The sequence below is a fragment of the Symphalangus syndactylus genome, chromosome 3 (assembly GCF_028878055.3).
Source record: "Symphalangus syndactylus isolate Jambi chromosome 3, NHGRI_mSymSyn1-v2.1_pri, whole genome shotgun sequence".
Taxonomy (NCBI): Eukaryota; Metazoa; Chordata; class Mammalia; order Primates; family Hylobatidae; genus Symphalangus; species Symphalangus syndactylus.
In genome coordinates, this window is record NC_072425.2 from 14,745,192 (window position 1) to 14,758,804 (window position 13,613).

At 47.0% G+C, this 13,613-nt stretch overlaps 1 protein-coding gene across 39 annotated transcripts in view; it reads left to right on the forward strand.

Moving 5' to 3' along the window:
- The first annotated feature begins 207 nt into the window (after positions 1–207).
- Positions 208–13,613, forward strand: part of FNBP1 (formin binding protein 1) — a 161,463-nt gene continuing 148,057 nt past the window's right edge. For 34 of the 39 annotated variants that reach the window (XR_010119928.1, XR_010119930.1, XR_010119929.1 and 31 more), the window contains exon 1: positions 234–504. Coding sequence is in view for 26 of the 39 variants with exons in the window: in XM_063635829.1 (XP_063491899.1) it covers positions 481–504 (24 nt within the window). In the remaining 13 variants the exon portion in view is untranslated. Of the gene's footprint in view, positions 505–13,613 lie in introns of all 39 variants that reach the window. The other 5 variants (XR_010119937.1, XM_055270717.2, XM_055270732.2 and 2 more) reach the window with 2 other exon arrangements.

A 13,613-nucleotide genomic window follows, 5' to 3' on the forward strand; every position in this document is an offset into this window, starting at 1 on the left:
GGTCATTAAGAAGTCATTAGGAGATTGGCAGAGGGAGTCCTAGGGATCCGGGTCCCGCCGTCCCTCACACCTCCCTCTGCGTCCTTCCGGACCCCAGGGCGACGCGGACCAGGCCGGGGGAGCCCGGGGGAGGGGGCCGGGCCGGGGCGGGGCAGGCGCGCGTGCGCGAGCTGTCAGGCCGGCCCCGCCCCCGCGCCCCTCCCCTCCCCTCCCCTCCCGCCCCTCCCCCTCTCTCGGGTGTAGGGCGGGCGGGCGCTGCGGCGGCCGCGGCTGCTGCTTCCTCGGGCCATTTTGCTGTGGAGCGGCGGGGAGGAGGAGTCGCCGAGGAGACCCCGGGCGAGGAGCTGCGAGCCGGAGGAGGCCGCGCGGACTCCGGGCTTTCCGCCGTCGCGGGGATCTCGGGGGGCAAAGGGATCGCCGGGGAGGGGGACCAGAGAGCCGCGCCCGCCGCGCGGAGCGCCCCTTAGCGTCCCCTGCACCATGAGCTGGGGCACCGAGCTCTGGGTGAGTGAGGGGCTGGGCCCGCGGGCAGATGCGGGGCGCGCGCTGCGTTTCCCCGCGGCCTGGGGAGGGGGCGCGGGCCGCGCTGCCGGGCGGAGGCGAGGGCGCGCTGGTCTGGGTCCCCGCGGCCTGGGGAGGAGGCGGGGTACCAATGCCCCTCGTTGGCCTTGGCCGGAGCAGGAGGTGCGGGCCGGCTCGTCCTTCGGAGGCGAGGGGAGTTGGTGTGGGTCCCCGGCGGCCTGAGGAGAGGCGCGGGCGGGCCTCCCTGTCCCCGGCGCCCAGGGGCGGGCGGTGTGTGTCGGGCCGAGCCCTAATCCCCCGGGGCGAGCCGCGGATGCCCGGGGAGGGCCGGGACCGGGCGTGGGGGCGTGGAGGCCCCGGCTGCGCGGCGCTGCGTTGGGTCTCTGGGCGCCCCGGCCGCGAGTTCTGTCCTAGCTCCGCGGAGGCGCTGGCGGATCGGGCGCTTCCCCGGGGGCGGGGCGGCCGGGGCGAGCGCCGGGGGTCGGGTTTTGGGGTGCCGGTGCGAGAGTGCGGTCTTCGCTCTGGAGGCGAGGACTTCTGGCCCGTGGCGGCTCCGGGCGCACTTGTTCTTTCGGGGTAGCTCAATCCTGAGTGGGATGTGGGCACTGCGACGTCTGGTCTGGAGGGGAAAGTGGGAGTTGGGGAGAGATCTTACGTGATCTCCCTCAGGAAGAGGCGTTCGCGGGGTCAATGATCTTTAACGGTTGTTCGGAGAAAAGAGTTTGCAATGGGGAAAGTTGGCGGTGAGGGGCGCCTCGCGGGGATGCTTGGCCGGAGGATGCGCACGGTAAACGGGCAGCCCTCAGGGCTGACGGCCGTCCCCGGGAAGGCGAGTGGCCGGCTGTGGATGGAGCTCTTTTCCTGCCGTCCCCGGATTCCTGGGGACATCACTGGGCAGGGGATGGGCAGTGCGGCGGCCCGGGAAGGAGTAGACGAAATCTCAGTTACTGCACTGAAATGCCCTCAAGATGAGCCATTTCCCAGGATGAACTCTGAAGTGCCTGCAGTACCTTTTGGAATTCTATTTGCAAAGGGTGTGGAGGAGAAAGTGTAGGGTGGTGTTGCTATCTGAGATGAGGCCAAGAAATCTCATGTCAAAATAAAACAAGGTTAGAGCAATTACGGAAACAGCGCATCCTCCCTTGTTTTTTGTTTTGTTTTGTTTTGTTTTGCTTTAATTGTTTTTACATAACCATTTGTTAGGTACAGAAGCAGCTACGGTTGTTATTACCAAAATCCTGAGGGCAATAGCTCCCTTAAATTAAGATAATTCATTTTATAAACATCTTCTGCCTAAAAGGGATTCATGACAAAATTTCCGCTGATGTTTACAAGTATCCATTTTGAAAATAAAATAGTTTAAAATATTTGCACACGCCGGTTTAGGCAAAATCTACCACTTTGAGTGCTGTATTGAAGTTTCTTTCCTCTTCTAATCCTTCCACTCCCTTTAGCTCTCTTTAGCTTATCTGGGATGGGGAAGCAAATCAGAAGTAATCTTTATAAAGACAATAGAAATTGTGGCACAATTTTTTTTTCACTTGTTCAGACAGGTGGATGGAATTATGGAGGGAAAATGTACAATATATTTCTAAGTGAAATAGGGACCGAACACAATACCTTGGTGGACAGTTCAGTGATGTTGGTGAATGGGATAGAATATAATTCCAAAGAGAGGCAGTGGCTATGAGCAAAACTGCTAAAACAGCGGCAATTGCCTGCATTATTCTGTACATTTCTTTTTGAGGGTGGAGAAGTGGGAAGGAAGGCAGGGTTAGGAGTGGTTGAAAATAAATGAGAGAGGCCGGGCGCAGTGGCTCAGGCCTGTATTCCCAGCACCTTGGGAGGCCGAGTCGGGAGGATCTTTTGGGCCCAGGTGTTCAAGAACAGCTTGGGGAATATCTGGAGAGGCCTCCTCTTAAAAAGAAAAAAGAAAATAAATGGGAACTGGAATATATACAAATATAAATGCTATGAAATCTTAGATTTGCTTCACAATTATTTGGGTTGTTAGTAGGTGGGAGATAGTGAGACAGAGTTGGCCATTATTGAAGCTAGATGCTGAGTACAGAAGTGTTCATTACACTATTCTTTCTAGTATATATATTTGACATTTTCTACAATACAAGTAATTGGAAAAATAGTTTTAAAGGAGAAGGATGTGAACTATTTGTAATTTTTTCACTTGACAATTTTATGAGGAAGAATGAATCAGTTAACAGTTCTGTATATGCAAGTGTATGGCAATGAGGAGTTTTTAGAAAGACATTCTTTTTTTTTTTTTTTTTTTTTTTTTCTGAGACAGAGTCTTGCTCTGTTGCCTGCCCAGGCTGGCATGCAGTGGTGCGATCTCAGCTCACTGCAGCCTCTGCCTCCCAGGTTCAAACAATTCTCCTGCCTCAGCCTCCCAAGTAGCTGGGACTACAGGCGCCTGCCACCATGCCCGGCTAAATTTTTTGTGTATTTAGTAGAGACTGGGTTTCGCCGTGTTGGCCAGGCTGGTCTTAAACTCCTGACCTCAGGTAATCCGCCTGCCTCAGCCTCCCAAAGTGCTGGGATTGCAGGCGTGAGCCACCACGCTTGACCTTAAAAAAGACGTTCTTATGAGTACCAGCATTTGCCTTTGAGTAGCTTACAGTTTAATATAGGGAAAGGAATGAACACATGATTGTGCTACTAAGAGAAATGCAAAATCGAAGTTTTCAGGTGAAATGCAAAGATGTGTAAGGCTTAGTAGCTTTTGAGATTTAAAAAAACTAGATTATGAAAAGTAAACCCCAGTTTCTCCAGTGGTCAGAGACTTGGTGATGTGCGGTACATTGGGTAGCCCAGCGGAGGGCAGTGATGAAGGGTTTTCCTTGAGTGGTGGCTTTGGAATCATGCACATGTATAATGAGATAATGATGGGGCGCTCAAGCCGAACTTGGCAGAATTATTCTTCTAGATGGAGAAAGAGCTACGGTTTGGGTGGCCATGAGTTATTTGTAACAGGTGGTTGCAGCTTGCAGAGACCTTCACAAATACTATCAGATTTTACATACATTTTAGGACTTCAGGTTAAAATCAATATAGGCTTTTAAAAACTACAGGTTTCTAAAGTGCATTTTACACTGAAGGCCTGCTCCTAAGCCACATCCTGCTTTGTAGGGGGAGTAAAACCTTTCTCTTCCTCTTTCTTTTTTACTTTTCTTTAATCCCTACATAGAAATAAACTTTCTTTCTTTCTTTTTTTTGAGACAAAACTTCACTCTTGTTGCCCAGGCTGGAGTGCAATGTCATGATCTCGGCTCACTGCAACTTCTACCTCCCAGGTTCTAGCGATTCTCTTGCCTTAGCTTCCTGAGTAGCTGGGACTACAGGTGTGCGTTACCACACCTGGCTAATTTTTTGTATTTTTACTAGAGTTGGGGTTTCACCCTGTTGGCCAGGCTGGTCTCAAACTCCTGACGTTAAGTGATCTGCCCACCTCGGCCTCCCAAAGTGCTGGAATTACAGGTGTGAGCTACCTTGCCCAGGCTTAAATGGCCATTTTGAAGTGATTGGGTTATAATAAAATAGTTTACAGCTCTTCATAACATTGCATTTTAATCAATTTTCAAAATTTTTATTGAACAACTATGGTGTGTGCAAGACACCAGCCTGAATCTGTTGTAAGTCACATATACATTGAAAGATATCTACGTGGAAGCATAGAAAGTAGGTTTTACCTCTACCCTGTAACATCAGAGTCAAAAGAAAAATTATGTTTTTATGTAAAATTAACCAAAATACATTTACTGAAGACTTGTTAAAAAGGCAGTGTTAGTAAGGTAAATATGTTCACTGATTTGTTGATGTTGTGACTGGTTGTTGGAGAAATGGCAAAGCAAGAGTTGCTTACATTTGAATGTTTTTTTTTTTTCCTTGCCTACTTACTGAGGGAAGTGACAGGTTACTGAAGTGTTAGTTCAGCTTTTTATTAGCTTGCTCATTAGTGTGAAGTATGAATAAATCCATTGGAAAATTAAGCCTTCCTCGTAATTATTCTCTTTGCAGCTAACAAATTATTCAGTGACAGAACCTGGTTTTGCTGCCTCCTAGTATCCTCTGTGTCATCTTTATTTATTTGCTCTGCTGCTAATGAGAAATGAAGTATGTACAATAAAGAGAACAGAGAAACCTGAATAATGCATATTGGTTAGCATAGTAAGAAGCCACCTGTGGGCTGGGCGCGGTGGGTGGCTCACGCCTGTAATCCCAGCACTTTGGGAGGCCGAGGCGGGCAGATCACGACGTCAGGAGTTTGAGACCAGCCTGACCAACATGGTGAAACCCCATCTCTACTAAAAATACAAAAATTAGCCGGGCGTGGTGGTCCACGCGGGTAATCCCAGCTACTCAGGAGGCTGAGGCAGAGAATCACTTGAACCCGGGAGGTGGAGGTTGCAGTGAGCCAAGATGGCGCCATTTCACTACGCCCTGGGCGACAGAGCAAGACTCTGTCCCAAAAAAAAAAAAAAAAAAAGAGCCACCTGTGTTGATTGTATGTAATTTTTTTTTTTTTTTTTGAGACGGAGCCTCGCTCTGTCGCCCAGGCTGGAGTGCAGTGGGTGGCACGATCTTGGCTCACTGCAAGCTCACCTCCCGGGTTCACGCCATTCTCCTGCCTCAGCCTTCTGAGTAGCTGGGACTATAGGCACCCGCCACCACGCCCGGCTAATTTTTTTGTATTTTTAGTAGAGACGGGGTTTCACTGTGTTAGCCAGGATGGTCTCGATCTCCTGACCTCGTGATACGCCCACCTCGGCCTCCCAAAGTGCTGGGATTACAGACGTGAGCCACCGCACCCGGCCGATTGTATGTAATTTTTTTTACCTGTGAATTTTTTTTTTTTTTTTTTTTTTTGAGACGGAGTCTTGCTCTTTCGCCCAGGCCGGAGTGCAGTGGCATGATCTCGGCTCACTGCAAGCTCCGCCTCCCGGGTTCACACCATTCTCCTGCCTCAGCCTCCCAAGTAGCTGGGACCACAGGCACCCGCCACCGTGCCCGGCTAATTTTTTGTATTTTTAGTAGAGATGGGGTTTCACCGTGTTAGCTAGGATGGTCTCGATCTCCTGACCTCGTGATCCGCCGGCCTCGGCCTCCCAAAGTGCTGGGGAGCCACCGCGCCCGGCCTACCTGTGATTTTTAGAACCATGCTAGGCATATGATGTACATTCAGCTGTTGAATATGTTGACCCTGATCGTGGTGTGCACTTTCAAGAGGCAGCCCTGTGAAGATTGTCTACCAACTGTACTGGGAACAATGCCTGACTCTGTGTAGGAGTTCAATAAATATTTATTGGATAAATGAATAAATCCCTTTTTTTCCTTTTGTTTTAACATTTGCTTTTTAAAAATAATGGGAAGATAATTATAACACCTTTCTGCACTTCGGCAGTTGTAAAAAATATATATAATTTTAGGTATCATTTTGGAAAATAGACTCTATTTTTTAGAACAGTTTCGGTTCATAGCAAAATTGAGAAGGTACAGAGATTTTCCATATCCTTTCTGCCCCCAAATACACAGTCTAAGTACCTTTTTTGCCTTTAAAGTAGGGTTTGAAAAATTATCCCTTCTCTGTTGTTCATTCTACTTGGGCATGATATGTGTACATATGTTTGTATAAGAACACTTTATAGTGTGTAGAATTTTTTTCCCTAGTGTGTCAAAATTTTAAACTAGTTTTTAAATCTTAAAGTAACTAATTATTAACAGTTCCAGGTATTGGAGAATTATTACCTCTTCTTACTGCCCTTGAATGCTAAATTGGAGAACCCTATTAACAATCGTCCCTAGCTCTTCTACTGCTCTTTTTTCTTTTTTGAGATGGAGTTTTGCTCAGTCACCCAGGCTAGCGTGCAGTGGCGCGATCTCGGCTCACTGCAACCTCTGCCTCCCAGATTCAAGTGATTCTCATGCCTCAGCCTCCTGAGTAGCTGCAGGCCCCCACCACCATGCCCCGCCAATTTTTGTGTTTTTCATACTAGAGATGGGGTTTCACCATGTTGACCAGACTGGTCTCAAACTCCTGACCTCAAGTGATCGGCCCGCCTCTGCCTTCCAAAGTGCTGGGATTACAGGTGTGAGCCACCATGCCCGGCCTGTACTGCTCCTTTTTCTTTTTTTTTTTTTTTTTTTTGAGATGGAGTCTCGCTGTGTTGCCCAGGCTGGAGTGCAGTGGTGCGATCTCCGCTCACTGCAAGCTCCGCCTCCCGGGTTCACGCCATTCTCCTGCCTCAGCCTCCGGAGTAGATGGGACTACAGGTGCCCGCCACCGCGCCCGGCTAATTTTTTGTATTTTTCATAGAGACGGGGTTTCACCTTGTTAGCCAGGATGGTCTCAATCTCCTGACCTCGTGATCCGCCCCCCTCGGCCTCCCAAAGTGCTGGGATTACAGGCGTGAACCACTGCGCCTGGCCTACTGCTCCTTTTTCTTAACCCTTGAGAGATTTCTGTTTGGGACAAACATGGCAAGACCAACAGGGGAGATAATACTCCCTGAACCATGGTGGGTAGGGCAGAACTGCTTCAGAAGAGAAACAAAATCAACTTAGTTTTGCCATCCTTACTTCTCCAGGAGACCAAACTTTGCACACGTCTTTTCTGTTTAGTGGATATTAAAAGAAAACAAACCGTGGGAGGCCTGGAGATTTTGCAGTTGATATTTAGATACCAGTTTGTTGCCTTCACTTTGTACATTAGACAGAATCCTGAAAATTTGTGTAAATTGCCATTTTGGTAGGCAAAACTGTACTTTAAGCACGTAAAAGAGTTTTATAAGTGTCTATACTCACTATGTGAACACATTACAACTCATGCTTTACATTGGTGAGACATGGAAAGTGGTTCTTTGAAGAACTATTCAAGTATCACCCACTAAGCAGCTAGAGCTAATATTATGTTTCCTGCAAGTATTACTCATACTTGTTTCATCAACACCACCTACATTTAAAAATAAGGCTTTATTTTGACACTTAAGAATTGAAAGCTACTAAGAATACATGAATGCCCTGGGAAATTAATCTAATTAGATTTTAGAATGTGGGTGTGAAGTCTTCTGGAATTAGTGTTTATAAAGGAATATTTGTTTCCTGTTTTACTTGCACACTCATACGAGCTTGAGCCTAGTAATGTGTTTAGTTAAAAAACTTTTTTTAAAAATGATAAGAGGCCAAATATGTGTATTATATTAGAGAGTAATTTGGGGGTATGTAAGTTTTTGTTTGTTTGTTTGTTTTTTGAGATGGAGTTTTGCTCTTGTCCCCCAGGCTGGAGTGCAATGGCACGATCTCAGTTCACTGCAACCTCCACCTCCCAGGTTCAAGCAATTCTCCTGCCTCAGCCTCCCGAGTAGCTGGGATTACAGGCGTGTGCCACCACGCCCAGCAAATTTTTTGTTTTTAGTAGAAATGGGATTTCATCATGTTGGCCAGGCTGGTCTCAAACTCCTGACCTCAGGTGATCCACCCGCCTTGGCCTCCCAAAGTGCTGGGATTACAGGCGTGAGCCACCCTCCCAGTTGTAAGTTTTTAGTATCAGTTTATCTTGATCTTCCACTTTAGACCAACCTTTAACTCAAACCTCATCCTATTTGTAAAATTCCGTGTTAAACTTACGTAAAGCTTAACAACCTCAATTGTTTGAGACAGAGTCTTTTTTTTTTTTTTTTTTGAGACAGAGTCTTTCCCTGTCCCCCAGGCTGGAGTGCAGTGGCGCGATCTCGGCTCACTGCAAGCTCCGCCTCCCGGGTTCACGCCATTCTCCTGCCTCAGCCTCCCGAGTAGCTGGGACTACAGGCGCCCACCAACACGCCCGGCTAATTTTTTGTATTTTTAGTAGAGACGGGGTCTCACCGTGTTAGCCAGGATGGTCTCGATCTCCTGACCTTGTGATCTGCCCACCTCGGCCTCCCAAAGTGCTGGGATTACAGGCTTGAGCCACCGTGCCCGGCAACAACCTCAATTGTTTAATACTAGAAATAGATTCAAACCACCACCCCCACCAACAAAGAAAGGTAGATGGAACTTCCATTTTCTTGTTGCAAAAGCCACAATACCTTTCACATGTAAACTATAACATCATATAAACAATGTGATTTTTTAAATTAGAGCATACAGTTCTAGTGATTGGAATTAGGTTTTTAGTAAGAATTAATTCCTACATCAACACCTAATAGCAGCCACAGTTTCCATTTGTACTCGTCTACTTTCTCCGTGGTTCCAAAACTGGGAATAACTTATAATTGCATGAACTCTGTAGTTACTGTAATATTTTCACACGTGCCATCCCCTATTGTCTTTTTTTTTTTTTTTGAGATGGAGTTTCACTCTTGTTGCCCAGGCTGAAGTGCAATAGCATGATCTCGGCTCAACGCAACCTCTGCCTCCCAGGTTCAAGCGATTCTTCTGCCTTAGCCTCCCGAGTAGCTGGAATTACAGGCATGTGCCACCATGCCCAGCTAATTTTGTATTTTTAGTAGAGACGGGGTTTCTCCCTGTTGGTCAGGCTGGTCTCAAACTCCTGACCTCAGGTGATTAATGACTCACACCACTAAATGCTGCAGAGCCCACCTTGGCCTCCCAAACTGCTGGGATTACAAGCAGGAGCCACCGTGCCTGGCATCCCTATTGCCTTAAACCCTTGAATGACTGTTATCATCACTGCCATTTATTGAGTGCCTACCATGTCCCAGGTGCTGGGCAAAGTGTTTACATCCATAATCTTGTTTATTTGTTACAAGAATCCAGCAAGGTAAGTACCATTTGTGCCAATATCCTGGAAGAAGATGCTTAGATGGAGTCAGGAGTGCAGTTTTATTGGGGAGTAACACCTGTGAAGGGAAAAGAGTGGAAGCCATCAGTTCACAATGCAGACCTGACAGAGTCCCCACCAGGCCAATGGGGAGCTCCAGAGCAGACACAAGAATCCTCTGGCAGAAATGGCTAGGCCTCTGTACCTCTGCCTTCCTTTATCATTGGCCAGACGTCGTCCCAAGAAGAGGGTGGTCTTGGCTGCCAGCTTGCTCAGTCATTGGCTGGGGGTGCTACAAGAAGAGATGCCCTCGAATCAAAAGATGAGGTAGACCCTAAAGGAGGCTGCATGCTAGCCACAGTCCTTGCAACTGGGCAGCAAGTCATTTCTTGTCACTTCTCCATGTTGCCTAGGCTGGAGTGCAGTGGCACAATCTCGACTCGCTGCAACCTCTGCCTCTTGGGTTCAAGTGATTCTCCTGCCTCAGCCTCCCAAGTAGCTGGGATTACAGGCGCATGTCACCACACTCTGCTAATTTTTGTATTTTTTTTGTAGAGGCGGGGTCTCTATGCTGCCCAGGCTGGCGTTGAACTCCTGGGCTCAAGTGATCTCCCACCTTGGCCTCCCAAAGTGCTGGGATTACAGGCATGAGCCACCGCACTTGGTCAAAAACTAGATCTTCTGTGTTAGTAGTACACAGTTCACTTTATCCCCACCACTCACTCATATTTCCCCGTCACTGCTGTAGATTTTGCTTTATAAAACATTTGATGTTATTCATATTGAGAATCACTGAGAATTAATGACTCACACCACTAAATGCTGCAGAGCCAGCAGAAACAGTCATGAATGAAGCTTGTATTCAAGCAGATGCTTCATGGATGTCCAGTAATCTCCTAATTCTTTCAAAGCCAGTTATTGTTTCTCTTTTCTAATTTAAATAAATTAATTCATGTGGATATTAATTAGTAGTAGTATCAAGTTTCTGAATTTGCCTAACAGAACTATGTCTTGGTGAAAACTATTTTTAATGAAATTGAGAAAGAACAAGGAGGAATACAGAGTCTTACTCTGTCGACCAGTCTGGAGTGCAGTGGCACAAACATGGCTCACTGCAGCTTCAACCTCCCGGGCCCAAATGAACCTTTTGCTTCAGCCTCTTGATTAGCTGGGACCACAGGTGTACACTACCACGCCTGGCTAACTTTTTTTTTTTTTTTTTTTGAGATGGAGTCTCACTCTGTCACCCAGGCTGGAGTGCAGTGGCGTGATCTTGGCTCACTGCAATCTCCGCCTCCCAGGTTCAAGCGATTCTCCTGCTTCAACCTCCCTAGTAGCTGGGACTACAGGTGTTTCCCTGGCTAATTTTTTGCATTTTTAGTAGAGACAGGGTTTCACAGTGTTACCCAGGATGGTCTCGATCTCCTGACCTCGTGATCCACCTACCTTGGCCTCCCAAAGTGCTGGGATTACAGGTGTGAGCCACTGCAGCTGGCCTGTCTTTTTTTTTTTTTTTTGAGACAGAGTCTTGTTCTGTCGCCCAGGCTGGAGTGCAGTGGCGTGATCTCTGCTCACTGCAAGCTCCGCCTCCCAGGTTCATGCCATCCTCCTGCCTCAGTCTACCGAGTAGCTGGGACTACAGGCGCCCGCCACCATGCCTGGCTAATTTTTTTTTTTTGTATTTTTAGTAGAGACGGGGTTACCGTGTTAGTCACCATGTTAGCCAGGCTGGTCTCAATCTCCTGACCTCGTGATCCGCCCACCTCGGCCTCCCAAAGTGCTGTGATTACAGGCGTGAGCCACTGTGCCCAGCCCGGCCTGGCTAATTTTTTTTAAAAAGTTTTTTTTGTAGAGGTGGGGGCGGGGCGGGGGGGTCTTCCTGTGTTGCCCAGGCTGGACTTGAACTCTTGACCTCAAGTGATCGCCGGCCTCAGCCTCCCAAAGTGCTGGGATTACAGGCGTGAGCCACCGTGCCTGGCCCACATTCAGGGTTTTAAAGTTTTGAGTCTTCAGGAACAAGAAACAAAACACTTTCTCTATTATCTATAGCAGAAGAAAACTTGGGACCTGTAAAGGAATCTCTATTCCCCTTGTACTTCTATTTGCACAGCCAAAATTGAGAATGGGTTCCTGAAATCCATTTAAAGACCAGACAGGCTCTGGGGACAAACGGTGTGGGTGCTCCCAGTTGAGCGAGGCAGTGCTGGAGGGCTCAGCCTGGGTTGCCTTGCTTGCCTAATCTAATATTTATTAGTATCAGGCAAGTCCTTGCATCTCTGTTCCTCACTTTCCCAATCTATAAAGCGTGGTATGATGCTTGCCTTTCTCTTGACAAGAAGGCATAAAGATGAGAGATTGTTCATAAAGTACTTTGAGGTTGTTGGATGAAAGGTGATAGGTAAATACAAATTATTATAATCATGGGGAGGGTTAATGAAGAAAACTCTGGTCCCTGGGAACAAATTGTAGAACTCTCCTGCTGTAAGCAGGATTCATGAAAAATGAGCTATTTTCTGTCCTAGCCTTCTGATTTAAAATTTGGTGTACATGTTAACAATAAAATAAACCTAATATTTGGAAAATGCCTGGAAATCATTGCTTTGGACAGGAAATCTGGATTTCAGGAGGTCATATTAATAGCATGTTTATCTTTTCCTCCTTGAACAAAAATAAAATCCACTCCAAAACACTAATCATACTAATTTTTAGCAGTATACTTGGGCCTCCTTAAGATTTAAGTTTTTTCCTAGGGGGAAATAGTTTTCTTTGGCTATTATTACCACTTTAAAAAAAAAGTTCCACTGAAGTCACATTATTTCCCCACCTAAAAAGCTGGATACTTGCTGCTTGAAACATCTAATGAATTATTCTGCCTATCAGCTTAGTTTGGGATTGGTTTCTTCTTGGCAGAGATAATGAAGAGGTTTAGAAGTATTTGCATTGGAACAGATATGGAAATTTCTGGAAATGTTTGGGCAAGGACATTTAGATTTCATAAGTGTATATGTGTATGTAAAATATATTCTTCACCATGAGTGACTTTTTAAATTTACATTTTACTTATTGGCCAGGCACGGTGGCTCATACCTGTAATCCCAGCATTTTGGGAGGCCAAGGCATGAGGATAGCTTGAGCTCAGGAGTTCAAGACCAGCCTGGGTAACATACTGAGATCTCATCTCTACTAAAAATTTAAAAATTACCTGGGCATAGTGGTGCATGCCTGTAGTCCCAGCTACTTGGGAAGCTGAGATGGGAGGATCACTTTAGGCCAGGAGTTCGAGGCTGGCTGCAGTGAGCTGTATTTGCGCCACTGCATTCCAGCCTGGGTGACAGAGCAAGACCTTGTCTGGGAAAAAAAAAAGTTTCTTTTAACTTATCCTTAAAAATAGGCTATTTACATTGTTCAGTTTCAAAAGTAAGGTGTCCGTGTGAAGTCTCCCTGTCATCCCAGGAGAGGTTTAGTTCTTGTTACGGCTGCGTTTGGCAAGAGGAGTGGTGGTGGTAGTGCTCAATATTTATAACTTCGTGCATAAAAGGAAACCAAACACAATTGTAAAAATTTCATCAGGTCAGACGCAGTGGCTCACTCCTGTAATACCAGCACTTTGGAAGGCCGAGGTTGGCAGATCATGAGGTCAGGAGTTTGAGACCAGCCTGACCAACATGGTGAAACCCCATCTCTATTAAAAATACAAAAAAATTAGCCAGGCGTGATGGCGCTCGCCTGTAATCCCAGCTACTCAGGAGGCTGAGGCAGGAGAATTGCTTGAATCTAGGAGGTGGATGTTGCAGTGAACCGAGATTGTGCCACTGCACTCCAGCCTGGGCAACAGAGCGAGACTCCATCTCAAAAAAAAAAAAAAAAAAAAAATCATTGTGTAATAAGGACTAAGGTAGGGTAACTCCACGGAAATGTGTACAGGAGTGTAACTCAGGTGGGGAAATGGCATCCAAGTGGAGTCCTGAAGGACTAGTAAGTTTTACAGGTGAAGTGGGGTGGTCAGAAGGGTGGAGGGGATCTGGACAGAGCCTTCCAGGAAAAGAAGGAGGAAATGGTATGTCCAAAGGGTCGTGGAGGGCACAGAGCTCTCAAATGATGAGCAGGTGATGGAGCTGTAATAGCAGCCTGAAGAGGCAGACTATAGCTAAAAACCATGCGAGGACTATGGCCTCACCTCGAGAGCATGGGAAATACCCTTGAACTGCTGAAAGCAGGTACCTGTGGTGCCAGTTTTCAGTGTGGAGAAGGATGGAGAGGAGCTCGGTAGCTGCAGGCCACGCTGGGCCGATTGGCTGACTGGATTACTGGAGTA